The 13,752-nt window shown below is 40.2% G+C and overlaps 1 protein-coding gene across 4 annotated transcripts; it reads right to left on the bottom strand.

Moving 5' to 3' along the window:
* Positions 1–605: 605 nt before the first annotated feature.
* Positions 606–13,403, bottom strand: LOC106604483 (cytokine-dependent hematopoietic cell linker). 4 transcript variants are annotated; one of them, XM_014199134.2, is made up of 16 exons: positions 13,164–13,403; positions 6,549–6,702; positions 5,181–5,233; positions 4,992–5,049; positions 4,805–4,867; positions 4,341–4,375; positions 4,156–4,175; positions 3,966–4,040; positions 2,921–2,942; positions 2,701–2,725; positions 2,541–2,616; positions 2,414–2,439; positions 2,182–2,279; positions 1,915–1,992; positions 1,370–1,537; positions 606–976 (listed from the first exon to the last, which is right to left on the bottom strand). In XM_014199134.2, exons 2-16 carry the CDS (start codon positions 6,679–6,681, stop codon positions 824–826), a joined length of 1,083 nt encoding a protein of 360 aa, XP_014054609.1. In that variant the 5' UTR covers positions 6,682–6,702; positions 13,164–13,403; the 3' UTR covers positions 606–823. The 4 variants fall into 4 exon arrangements, with proteins under 4 accessions (XP_014054609.1, XP_014054611.1, XP_014054610.1 ...); XM_014199136.2 differs by having other exon boundaries at positions 1,382–1,537; XM_014199135.2 differs by having other exon boundaries at positions 2,921–2,939.
* Positions 13,404–13,752: the final 349 nt, after the last annotated feature.

Raw genomic sequence — 13,752 nt, 5'->3', positions numbered from 1 at the left:
AGCGAGCACGGCAAATTCTAAGTCACTAGGACTCTTAGTCCTAGTGATGCAGCCAATCAGGATATTCATTTTATTCTTACATGACTGTGGCCAAGTAGACCAGTGTTTCCCAAACACTGGGGCGTGCCCCTAGCCCCAAAACATGTTTATATATATACACGTTTAAAGCCGGAACTCAGTTAAATGTACTCTTGAAAGTTGTAATTGTAGAATGCACAAGGTGCAATTTCAAAATTGGGTAGTGCATTATCAGTTCCTCTCGTCATGTTAGTCATTGCATTACTTACAGAGCTATTTATAACTTGTCAGAAATGTCCACATGAACTAGTCAATGTCAGCTAACGGTTTCTTTATTTTGGTTTTTCAGGCCATAGATATTGTTTTAATTTTAGTCACTCAAATATCACATGAATACACATTAGACATGGACTTGTTGGTATTCATGCATAAATCTTTGTTAGATGTCTACTGATTTGTTCTTCACACAGAAGTGTGACACAGAGAAATTGCCTTCCTGGTCTGTATTAGCAGTGACTCCTTTATTTATACTTGAATTATCTGTTCTACTTTTGCAACATAAAAAATGATTTCTAAGTCAGTCTCAATGCTTCCTTAAAACCTTTTATTTAGGCAAGTTTACATAATGTCTATACAGTACATGTACTCAGATGCAAGACAATGGTGAGTCTATGTACAGAGTAGAGAGCGAAATGTGACAATTTATAATAAAATATAGCACGTTACAAAACAGATAAATACAGACAAATCTAGTGGATCAACTCAGACAAAATGTGATAGTTATTGCTTGGGCACAGTAGGCCTTTCATTCCAACAGTTGTTTGACAACCTCTTTTGTGATTGGGTATGTCAACACACAGTTCCCCTGATATCTGTTAGCTAATTGGTTCCTCCCATTGATCAGGACTACAGGGAATATGGAGTGGAATCTGACGATGTCTGCCACAGAATCAAACATCTAGGGAGAAAATAAAGCATTAATGAAAGCCATGCAAGGATAAGCTTGATACTTAAAGTGTGATAGAGTGATACTTAAAGCAACAATCCATATTGGTGAAACTGCCACGTCCGTTTGCAGTATTACAACAACAAAGATGTTACTTTAAAACAACGAACACAGTTTTTGTTCATTGCAAGTGCGGTAGAACAGCAGGGTACATAGGCCTACTACCATGTTTGTTTTTACTGTGATGCTGGAGGCTCATTTCCTCAAAACAAAAACAATAACAAAGCTGCCTGGGGCGGCCAGTGGCGCTGTTTCAGCCATGGCGGATCTCTGCGTTACAGTAAAGTAAAATCTACTCAAGTAAAATTAAAGTAAAGTCTACTAAAGTAAAGTACTCTTTCTTACTTGTCTACTCACATCATTGGCACTTTCCCCAGTCCCAAGGACATACTTGGAGGTGCTGTCAATGAACCGAATTTTAACGTTGAAAACTCTCTTGTCATGAAACACTGCTAAGACAAAGGGTTCGCTCTTCGTGTTCCTTGAGCAATTCCGCACCAAAAATGCCCCATCCTGTTAGGGAGACATTTGGGTAACCCTTTATTTAAAGAGTACATATACAAGGACTTCATAACAGAGTTACAACCCATACATAACACATTCATAAGCAGTACGTAATCATTTTATATAGATTGTATCATTAATATTACTTAATTACTACTGTACATTAAAATATACAGTGCTCACTAGGATAACATCCATTAATACTTAAAGAAACTCTGCTGTTGGGACTGTTCTAGCTCTTTGCATTTCCATTCATTAAGATTATTTCATATTATAAACTGGGTGGTTCAAGCCCTGAATGCTGACTGGCTGACAGCCATGGTATATAAGCCATATACCACACCCCCTCGGGCCTCATTACTTAAATAACACCTCACATTACAAACCTTATTCACCAGGTGTAAGGCATGTTCAGCCTCTGCTCGATCACAAGCTCCTATGTACCAGTCTTGTTCATTGTACGTCTGGAAAAAATAAAGCATATTGTAATTTCATAAATGTGCCAATCATGTAAGCTACAGTACATTGGCATTTTCTGTCAGTGTTGTGGTTCTTTCATTACTTCCAAGTAATCTTCAAGCACATCATTGTCCTGTTTGGTTTGGTGGATATCACCCATTTGGAGATGTGCCTGGTGTATTCAGGCAGCATACCTGACAAGGTCTTTCCTTGGGGACAAAGTCATGCTGCTCCACGTCATCTTTGGTTTGAGGCCACTCATGGTGTTGTTGGCGCTTCACTGACGACTCTTCTACATGGCATAAAATAAGACAGGCTTTCAATTGCATTCATCATACTCGACATAGTAGTTTATTTTCTATTGGTAAATTGGAGATCAATGCAATGAAACTATACAAAATGTTGAGATGGCAAGGTCTTATTTACCTGGGGTATTGTGCCTTTGTTGTGACCTGATTCAAGAATCAAACAATGTGTTATCATAAACATAGAAAAATACTAATGAACTATTGTAGTGGTTTTAAAGAACTTCACAATAATTCCTCCCATGTACCTTATGTCTGTGTTGAGATGAGATTCAAGATCCAGTGAATATCTTTGGATAGTTTGCTCTCTCCTTAAACAATTACCTAAAATATGTTAACATTTCTATTATTATTATTACAACCTTAGAATGTTTGGTTTCTTTAATATGGAATTTAAATAGTACTCACTAATTGAGGGTGTATTGCAGTCCACCTATAATTAATATGAAGCATACGTTATATGTGATGAATGTGAAGCAAACGTCCTTAGTAGCTATTCATTTACGTGTTACTCAGTTTTAGCAAGAACATTTTATGGACTGCTAACACTGCATCCATGTAGATAGATTCACCCAAAGATAGACATTTAGCCAAAATTAGGCATACAATATGTGATTTAACCTCTTACATTTTGTTGTCTTCTCTGTCTGCTGGAGGGGAAAAGAGACAGACCCATTTTACAATTCTCTTTCCATTGGAAATATAACTATAGGTGAACGTACTTTCTGAGATGGGTCATGGTGGAATCACATTCAATCAACAGGTGGCACTAATACTCCATATGAAGGAAAAGGGAAACCGCACACTGTTCTTGATAGTATCACTGATATTTAATAAGCTTACGTATCGGCCTAACGGCCTTCGTCAGAGCTTTTGTGAATTTTCTGAAAACAGCACCTCTATGTAGACCTAGCCCCACCCACATCCGTTCCACGTATGGAAAGGAGTTGGAGGCAAAGGAAAAATAAATAAGTGCTACCAAACATAACAATATGCATTTCACAAATATTACAAAAGTGTATAGACAAGACGCACCGAACACGTCCATAAAAAAAAAAAGAAGTGGTATAGAGAAAGTCAAGATATCAGACAGGGGAGGTGATGTTAATAATACTCTGAGCAAAAGAGAATGTTTTTGGATTTTCACCCTCCAGACATTATTTCCTTAAGGACTTAATGATGAAATGCCTATGTATGTTATGTTGTGAATTTAAAATATGTTCCTATTTAAGATTACTTTGTTTTTTCGTATGATGTACCCAATGATTAATGAAAACTTGCTATGTCCTCGTTGTGATTTTATGGACGTGTTCGGTGCGTCTTGTCTATACACTTTTGTAATATTTGTGAAATGCATATTGTTATGTTTGGTAGCACTTATTTCTTTTTCCTTTGCCTCCAACTCCTTTCCATACGTGGAACGGATGTGGGTGGGGCTAGGTCTACATAGAGGTGCTGTTTTCAGAAAATTCACAAAAGCTCTGACGAAGGCCGTTAGGCCGATACGTAAGCTTATTAAATATCAGTGATACTATCAAGAACTGTTGCCATGCACCTGTAACAAGATTGCTCAGATGTGCGAGTGCCTTTTGAATCTAATAATACTCCATATAACATTGCATTAGTGTCCCCTTAATGTCCCTATGCTGTTAGGTAGATGGACAATAACTCACTCTCTCCTGCAGGGCCTCTGGAGGTCCAGCCCAGACAGCTTGTTCATTAGGTCCTTAGGTAAGGATGGTGGGGACCTGGAACCAAACAGTATTAAAGTCTCAAAGGTTTCAAAATGAACATACTGGACTTAGAAACATAATACTGATACCAATGTCATGAAATGTATAAAGAGATTAGAGGGACTATTACCTTGGTGGGAGTAGCATGTTCTGGAAAAGAGGAATATCAAGAGGAATATATTTTAAATTTGGCACTTGTTTCCAGTTTGGGAAAAAAATGTTGTTTGTAAATCTTAAGTGTCAGCCTCTTGGTCTTTCCCAGAGCTTTTGTTTGAAATGCTGAATAGTATTCTTTTTTAACTGTAAAACATTTACCTGTTGTGTAGGCTCCATGACTTGTGCTCTCTCATCTGTAAAAGAACAGCTCTTGACCTGGATTACCTTTGCTGTGCTACATCACCATCTTGACATCATCATGTTTATGAATTGGAATACGTGCAGTCATTTTCTGTATGCACCGATTATTATCAATTACCCCAGTCAAAACTGATATTAATGGATGACATTATTATCACCAATGATTACTGATGTGCTCCCGAGTGGCGCAGCGGTCTAAGGCACTGCATCTCAGTGCTAGAGGTGTCACTACAGTCTCTGGTTTGAATCCAGGCTGAATCACATCCCACCGTGATTGGGAGTCCCATAGGGCGGTGCACAATTGGCCCAGCGTCATCTGGGTTTGGCTGGGGTAGGCCGTCATTGTAAATAAGAATTTGTTCTTAACTGACTTGCCTAGTTAAATAAAGATAAAATGACAACTCCTGTATGGTGATTATTACCTAACTGGTTCCTCCTTGGTTTTCCGGGCTTCAGTTGGCGGTTGACAGAAGGTCCGGTATTTCCTATTCAAAACAATGCCATGGATCCTTTGACCAAACTTGAAACATGACCAAGGAGTGTCTGTATTGGAACTCTCTACCAACTCTTATATGTGCTTCAATCAGTAATTGTTTGGGTTTCAGTTACCTGGAGAAGTACAAGGGAGGCCTCTTATGGGATGCCGTGGGGGTATGATAGGGCTGCCCTACAAGAAAGACAAAACATGGCAATAAACATGAATATCATGTTTAAATAATGGGTTTTAAACTCACGGTTGATTGGATGTAAACTGGCAAATTGTGTGATGTAAAAGAAGAACTGAGGAAAATCACGTACACTTGAAGTGGAGCTGATACTCTGAGCGTAGGAGGATCTGGAAATGTCCCTATCTTTAAAAGAAAGAATATAATTATTATTAATCTCAATAGTTTTGGTTGACGTGGCAATTGCAAGTTGTTCCAGTAGATGGAAATATAGAGTATTATTCCACCTACACAACAAAAAACATCTTACTGTATCCATAGTAACACAGCCAAAAGTAGAGCAGCTGTGGGGCCCCTGACTGTCATATTACTACAGAGCAGCTGTGGGGCTCCTGACTGTCATATTACTACAGAGCAGCTGTGGGGCTCCTGACTGTCATATTACTACAGAGCGGCTGTGGGCTCCTGACTGTCATATTACTACAGAGCAGCTGTGGGGCTCCTGACTGTCATATTACTACAGAGCAGCTGTGGGGCTCCTGACTGTCATATTACTACAGAGCAGCTGTGGGGCCCCTGACTGTCATATTACTACAGAGCAGCTGTGGGGCTCCTGACTGTCATATTACTACAGAGCAGCTGTGGGGCCCCTGACTGTCATATTACTACAGAGCAGCTGTGGGCCCCTGACTGTGGTATTACTACAGAGCAGCTGTGGGGTCCCTGACTGTGGTATTACAATATAGCAGCTGTGGGGCCCCTGTGGTATTACTACAGAGCATATGTGGGGCCCCAGACTGTAATATTACAATATAGCAGCTGTGGGGCCCCTGACTGTGGTATTACAATATAGCAGCTGTGGGGCCCCTGTGGTATTACTACAGAGAAGCTGTAGGGCCCCTGACTGTGGTATTACTACAGATCAGCTGTGTGCCCCTGCGGCCCCTGATTGTGGTATTACTACAGACCAGCCATAATCCATGAGGAGTTTACTCACACAACTCATGCTATTCTCTCCCCCTTCATTTCAGGATAATTGTATCTCTCCCACAGTGTGGATTTGATTGGCCTACAGATGGCTCTAGAGATCCACACAGAGGCCTCTCTCAGCAGCATGAGATCTCACTTACAGCTCCGCTTTCTGTCTCACATTGGATTTGGATGTCACACTTGTTCTTAACCACACTTTATTTTCTTCCCTCTAATTAGACTGGGGCACAATGGAGCTTCTAATCAAGTCTAAATCTACTTTGTGCTTGAATGTCTTAAAACGTCTCGTAAAATACACAATGCAAAGTAAAACTTTTTTTTTTTTTTTTTACATATTACATTTTAAGTTTAATTATAGATATACAGTATGTTAATTATAGGTACTTTGTATTTGTCATGTGTGGATAGGCAATCATACCTTTAATACAAGATGGAAGAGCAACTTCTCTGTTTTCTACGTTTTACCTGCTATAATTCTATCTAATAGATTGTCAGGGACTAGAGTTTTTACCTGCATAGTCTCTGTCTGACCCAGGGGCTCTGGCAGGAAGGATGTGCACCAAGAACTCTTCTTCATGGTTATCAGGGACATGATACTCATCCTCCTCCATGTTGCTATAGCGACCATATTTCTGTTTGGTCATGTTGCCTCTCTTCCAAGGTTCCTGTGGAGAATGAGAAGGAGCTACTTCAATGTGAGATTCGCACACACTGTAGACTTCACACAAACTGCATGAAACTGGTGACTCGTTACCTAATAGTTTGTTTTTGTCTGGTGTATATTAGAGTCATCAATAGCTACACACAAAGTACCATCAGGATGTTTCCCCTGAAATCAGTAAAACCTATGCACTCTAATCAGCAATGTCTCAGAAACTTCATTATTCATTTACTGTAACTGAGTCTACTGTGGTGTGAGTGCTGGTGTTGGGCCATGTTTTAACATGAATGTGCTGCAACCCAGAAGGAGACAATGCCCTCTTCACGCGGCCCACCACATTAATGCCACAATAATGCTTTACGCTCACTTCACCCACTTTGGCTAAACAAGCCACAATGTGACAGATGGTGGAACTGGCAGTGTGGGTGGTGGAGGGTTGGAGGGCAAAGGACATTAACAACATTTAAGAGCCCTTGACCGACAATACAGTGATATCTCTCACACGTCTGAAAATACATGTCTGAAATGAAATGGTACTAGACAGACAGACACACAGACAGTTGGTAAGAGGGACAGACTGACTGACAGGAGAGAAGAGATGCATAAGGGAATTTACTCTATACATTCACTCTCAAAAGTCGTTGAATGTAGTACCTCACTGAGGGTCTATCAGTAAAGACCTACAGTTGAAGTCGGAAGTTTACATTCACAGCCAAATACATTTAAACTCAGTTTTTCACAATTCCTGACATTTAATCAGAGTAAAAATTCCCTGTCTTAGGTCAGTTAGGATCACCACTTTAGTTTAAGAATGTGAAATGTCAGATTAATTGTAGAGATTTCTTTCATCACATTCCCAGTGGGTCAGAAGTTTACATACACTCAATTAGTATTTGGTAGCATTGCCTTTAAATTGTTTAACTTGGGTTAAACGTTTCGGGTAGCCTTCCACAAGCTTCCCACAATAAGTTCATTGTGAAGGCTTGGTCGCAAATGGGTCTTCCAAATGGACAATGACCCCAAGCATACTTCCAAAGTTGTGGCAAAATGGCTTAAGGACAACAAAGTCAAGGTATTGGAGTGGCCTTCACAAAGCCCTTCCCTCAATCCTATAGAATATTTGCGGGCAGAACTGAAAAAGCGTGTGCGAGCAAGGAGGCCTACAAACCTGACTCAGTTACACCAGCTCTGTCAGGAGGAATGGGCCAAAATTCACCAAACTTATTGTGGGAAGCTTGTGGAAGGCTACCTGAAACGTTTGACCGAAGTTAAACAATTTAAAGGCAATGCTACCAAATACTAATTGAGTGTATGTAAACTTCTGACCCACTGGGAATGTGATGAAATAAATAAAAGCTGAAATAAATCATTCTCTCTACTGTTATTCTGACATTTCACATTCTTAAAATAAAGTGGTGATCCTAACTGACCTAAGACAGGGGATTTTTACTAGGATTAAATGTCAGGAATTGTGAAAAACTGAGTTTAAATGTATTTGGCTAAGGTGTATGTAAACTTACGACTTCAACTGAATGTTTTATAGGCTCCTCAGTACTAGACTAAGCCAATTTGAGTGTCATTCCCATTTGCCAACACTAAAATTAATGTCATCTATATACATTGTTTTGCAAGCTTGCGTCATAATTTTGTCTCACATGCCAAAAACACAGCCTTGTTGATTAGATTTTACACTTCGCGGCCACCGGAGTTTGACACGTGACTACAGTTTGCATTGAATTGTGGGTCATATCAACCCCACTAGTGATCAAAGTTCTTTACCTAAATCTAGGGCCGAGGGGGCAACGTTTGTGAATTGGTCCTCTACTTAAGATGGCAATCAAACTGCATCCGGTTTCGACGTGGATTCCCCAGAGGGAAAGTCGCTTACGCAAGGGCTGAGGAGGTAAAATGAACGTGTTTGGACAACAGCCCTAATAACAGGAAGGGTTGCAAGCTCTAAAACTGTCCCCCCTCCCCTCCCAGGTACATTGAAGTGGAACCAACAGGTCAGCCATTACTAACCATAATCACTGCAGACTCATAGCTGGTCCCTCTCTTCAGCTAACAATGAGGCCAAACACATAATTAGCTTGGCATTTAACACAAGGCTGCACGTTCCAAAACAGCCCGTCCTTGGAACCTTTCATCCACTGACCACATGCAGAAGTACTGTGGGTACGTCCCAAATAGCACCCGCACTATAGCGGGAATAGGGTGCCATTTGGAACGTACTCTTAGTATTCTTTATGTTTGAAAGAGGACTTTCATTGGCTTCATGCTTGTTTCATACCATCTTACATTCCATACCTTTATACTCTCTGCCCTATGGTGTGTAAGTGGTTTGACAAGTTAACCTGTTATGGCTAGGGGGCAGTATTTTCACAGCCGGATAAAAAACGTACCCGATTTAATCTGATTATTACTCCTGCCCAGAAACTAGAATATGCATATAATTATTAGCTTTGGATAGAAAACACTCCAAAGTTTCTAAAACTGTTTGAATGGTGTCTGTGAGTATAACAGAACTCATTTGGCAGGCCAAAACCTGAGAAGATTCCATGCAGGAAGTGCCCTGTCTGACAATTTCTTGCCCTTCTTGATTATCTCTATCCATTACAGAGGATCTCTGCTGTTACGTGACACTTCCTACGGCTCCCATGGGCTCTCAGAAGGCGGCAAAAAGCTGAATCGTGGCTTTGCAGGCTCTGGCTGAAAAAAAGTAGCGCGTTTGGATAGTGGCTGGTTACAGTACTGTGAGACTCAGGCGCGTGCCCGCATCGACCCCATGCTTTGTTTTCTTTCGTCTGTTTACCTAAACGCAGATTCCCGGTCGGAATATTATCGCTTTTTTACGAGAAAAATGGCATAAAAATAGATTTTAAACAGCGGTTGACATGCTTCGAAGTACGGTAATGGAATATTTAGAAATCTTTTGTCACGAATTGCGCCATGCTTGTGACCCTTATTTACACTTCAGATAGTGTCTTGAACGCACGAACAAAACGCCGCTATTTGGATATAACGATGGATTATTTTGGACCAAACCAACATTTGTTATTGAAGTAGCAGTCCTGGGAGTGCATTCTGACGAAGACAACAAAGGTAATCAAACCTTTGTAATAGTAAATCGGAGTTTGGTCAGGGCTAAACTTGGTCGGTGTCTAAATGGCTAGCCGTGATGGCTGGGCTATCTACTGAGAATATTGCAAAATGTGCTTTCACCGAAAAGCTATTTTAAAATCGGACATATCGAGTGCATAGAGGAGTTCTGTATCTATAATTCTTAAAATAATTATATTTTTTGTGAACGTTTATCGTGAGTAATTTAGTAAACTCACCGGATGTTTGCGGGGGGTATGCTAGTTCTGAACGTCACATGCTAATGTAAAAAAGCTGGTTTTTGATATAAATATGAACTTGATTGAACAAAACATGCATGCATTGTATAACATAATGTCCTAGGATTGTCATCTGATGAAGATCATCAAAGGTTAGTGCTGCATTTAGCTGTGGTTTTGTTTTTTGTGACATTATATGCTAGCTTGAAAAATGGGTGTCTGATTATTTCTGTCTGTAAAGCCTTTTTGAAATCGGACAGTGTGGTTAGATTAACGAGAGTCTTGTCTTTAAAATGCTGTAAAATAGTCATATGTTTGAAAAATGGAAGTTTTCGGATTTTAGAGGAGTTTGTATTTGCGCCACGCCCATCATTGGATATTGGAGCAGGTGTTCCACTAGCGGAACGTCTAGATGTAAGAGTTTAAGAAATTAGCATGAGCACCTTGAAGTGGGGCTCCTGATGGAATAAAATAGGTGACACAATGGCTAGCACGACCGTTTCAGAGAACACAAATATATATTTATTGTGATATTAAGCAATGTTCAGATGGAGATGATATTAGTAGATGTACATCACAACAGACACAGTCGACTGAAGGCTACAGAGCTGGTCTGATCAGATAAGAGGCACTATACCATTAAATGTTATAATTCAACAATCTAAAAAATATATACATTTGTAATATTTGCTTTTTTTTGTTTTCGGTGGGGTAATAATTACTATAACACATACAGTACATGAGTAAAGCACTGAAAATGCTTTATAAAATGATTTATTAACACATACAAATAGGTATAAGCAAAACAACTCAGAGGAGTATGCAAACAACAACAAAAAACTATGGGTCTTACAGTAAACATTTCACTGGCATATTTTGCATAGGACTCATACTGTAGATGTCAGGGCATTTGCTTTCCAGTTAACAAAAAAGTTAAGGATGACATTGCTCAGAGATTTCCAGTCACGTTTGGTATCAACAAGCGATCACTCAATAAATTTGGCTTCATGCACACTGAAATAAACCCTAATCAACTCTGACATGGAGTTCATTGAATGGGGAACAGATGACTGCTACATTACAGCTTTTTTTTTTATTTTTTACTTTCGTCGCTAACCTCAAGGGAGAAAACAAACAAATAAAAGATGTAGCTAGTTGAGAGTTAGACCTTCACTGGGCAACCTAAATTTGAGTTGCAGAGATTTGGTCATAAAAAAAAACAGTAACTGGAATGTTCATCAATTAGGACAGAAATAAATACATTTGTGTGTTTTATTTGATCTTCACTCCCCGTAATTCATAAAAGGTCAGTATCTGTTCCTCATAATTCCTCATCATGTGCTAATATGCTTTTTCTGAAGCTGTTACAATAAACAAGTGACTTATAATTTTTTAAAGAGCAAAATATAGAAATAGCCGGTGGTGCATCTTCCAACAGTGCTATCATCAATCATCAACCAAACAGAGGATAAAGTATGCATAACCATTGCCAAAAGAATCTCACTAAATATCAGTCACAGCCAAATCCCCATGAAGGGATGAACCAGAGCATGTTTGCTTATATAGTACAGATGATTGAGATGCTACATCCAAATCCCACTAGAAAATTGCATACGTAGGGAAAAACACAGCCATTAAAAAAAAAGCAACACTTTCAGGAGTTCTTGGCTACTAGGCTCTTAGAGTCATGTGTTTTCAAAGCCTGCCTGTTCCCTTTGTTTTCACATTTATTTTCGACTAGAGCCTATCAATTATCTTTGGCTCCTGATGCTGTTGCTTTTTGCATGTTCACCAACTGAGACAGATGCTGAAAGGAGAAACAGAGAAGAGAGTGGATGCCATGCATTTACTCTCAAAGACAAACTACCTCGTCAACATGCTTAGGCCACAATTGTAGAACAAGCCAAATAAGGGTTTCACAGACTTGTTACCACTCTATAACCAGTAACATTTAGTACCCACCAATGTGGTATTACCATCATTCCTTTAGTATTACCCGGATGTCATTGCACAGAAGTCTACTTGGCTAATTTTAGCCTTGCAACAACCGAAAATGACTTCCTGTGTTGGTGAGCAATGAGCATCAGCTACAGCATACCACCCATGGCCTTATCACTTCTTCTTCAAGCGATTGTGGTCTGGCTAGAGAGATTTGGCCTCAATAGTGTCAGCTCAGAGAACAAACATCTGCACAAACATACATAAATGCACTATAGTCAAACTGTCGTCAAACTGAAAATACAGATTTATTTGCTTTTGACCTGACATTTGACTATCTGATTGATCTTCTATTTTTATGATTTGAGCTGTCTGCTGTCCAATATTTCGTAGGCGGACATTTTGGTGAAGTAGCTTCAGTTAGACATGTTCTCCACTTGTTTGATGTGGATGTGGACTTGAACTGGTATAAATAAATTCAGGTATGTGCTTGTCCCTTTTACATTCCTTTTCACGTGCAGTATTCTCATCATGCTGCCGCCCACAGCTGAGTATCATGGTTTGAAAATTGCACATTGAAAGTAACTGTGGAGCACCAATAACAGGGCTAGATCGACAATCTGTGAAACCAATTTACCATCTGAAACAGAAGCCGGGGAGACATGTTTTCTACAGGGAGGATTATTCTCCACTCATATATTTCTCAGATGATATTTCTCATCACACAGAACATCCAGTAATGTGGGTTAAAAATAAATGGCCTGCAGAAGCCTTCTCTTAACAGGTATTGCTCTTAATTTAAGCCTGAGCATCGTGACATTTCAACATCTGCTCTCCAAAGTGCAAGGGTGGTGTTGTGACATTTACTTTTTTCTCATTAGATTAACTCTCCATCTGTGCCTACGTCTATTTCAGGAGCGTCAACTCGCACCCATTTATGAAGAATAGTATATTCAAGCCCGGAGATGAACTGCTTGTAGGAACGGGTTTAAAGTCTTGCAAAAGCGTTTGTAAGCAGGAATTGTAGGTTTAAATTTAACTCATAAATACAAGTACCCACATACAAATCTGGGTTAACTTTTTACATAAAGGTACCAAGAATAAATAGGCTGATCTTCCAATCAAATGGCTTTATTGTTTATGTCTCCATCTTAAAGAGAAACCAGGAAGGTGTTACAGAAATGCTTACCTTATAAGTAGAACGCAAAATATTGCACCATTGTCCACCCACAGTACAATCCAGGCCTCAGTATGGATACTTTAGAACTTTTTGGCCCTGTTTTTGATGAGAACAGTTTTAGGACACCACAATGTCTCTGTGTCTGTCTGCAGTGTAACCCGAAAGCTCTGCAGCAGCAGTACAGGTGCACAAGGTCAGCCTCTTTCCTGTGGTTTCCTTTGCGATGGTATAGTCTCATTTCCTCTAAAACGATTACCATCTGGCCTCTCATATTCTCACTGATGCTTATCTGTGATCTGTGAGCTACACCTCCTCCCTCCTCCACGACACACACCACCCTCATCTCCCTGTCAATCTGGCACCTCATCCCTGTGCCAAGAACCCCCCCCCGTGTTCCGAACCTGTCACTGATACAGAAGATTCAGTTACCCAGCCTGGGAGGGGGTGAGGTGGTGGAGGGGGGTGACGGGACGGGGGATTATGGGGGTGGTGGAAGGGGGTGATGGGGGGTGAGGTGGTGGAGGGGGGCTGAGGTGCTGGAGGGGGTGGGGGTGAGGTGATGGAGGGGGTGAGGTGATGGAGGGGGATGGGGTGAGGT

The sequence above is a fragment of the Salmo salar genome, chromosome ssa05 (genome assembly GCF_905237065.1).
Source record: "Salmo salar chromosome ssa05, Ssal_v3.1, whole genome shotgun sequence".
NCBI classification, from domain to species: Eukaryota; Metazoa; Chordata; class Actinopteri; order Salmoniformes; family Salmonidae; genus Salmo; species Salmo salar.
This window is presented reverse-complemented; position numbering and strand designations above follow the sequence as displayed.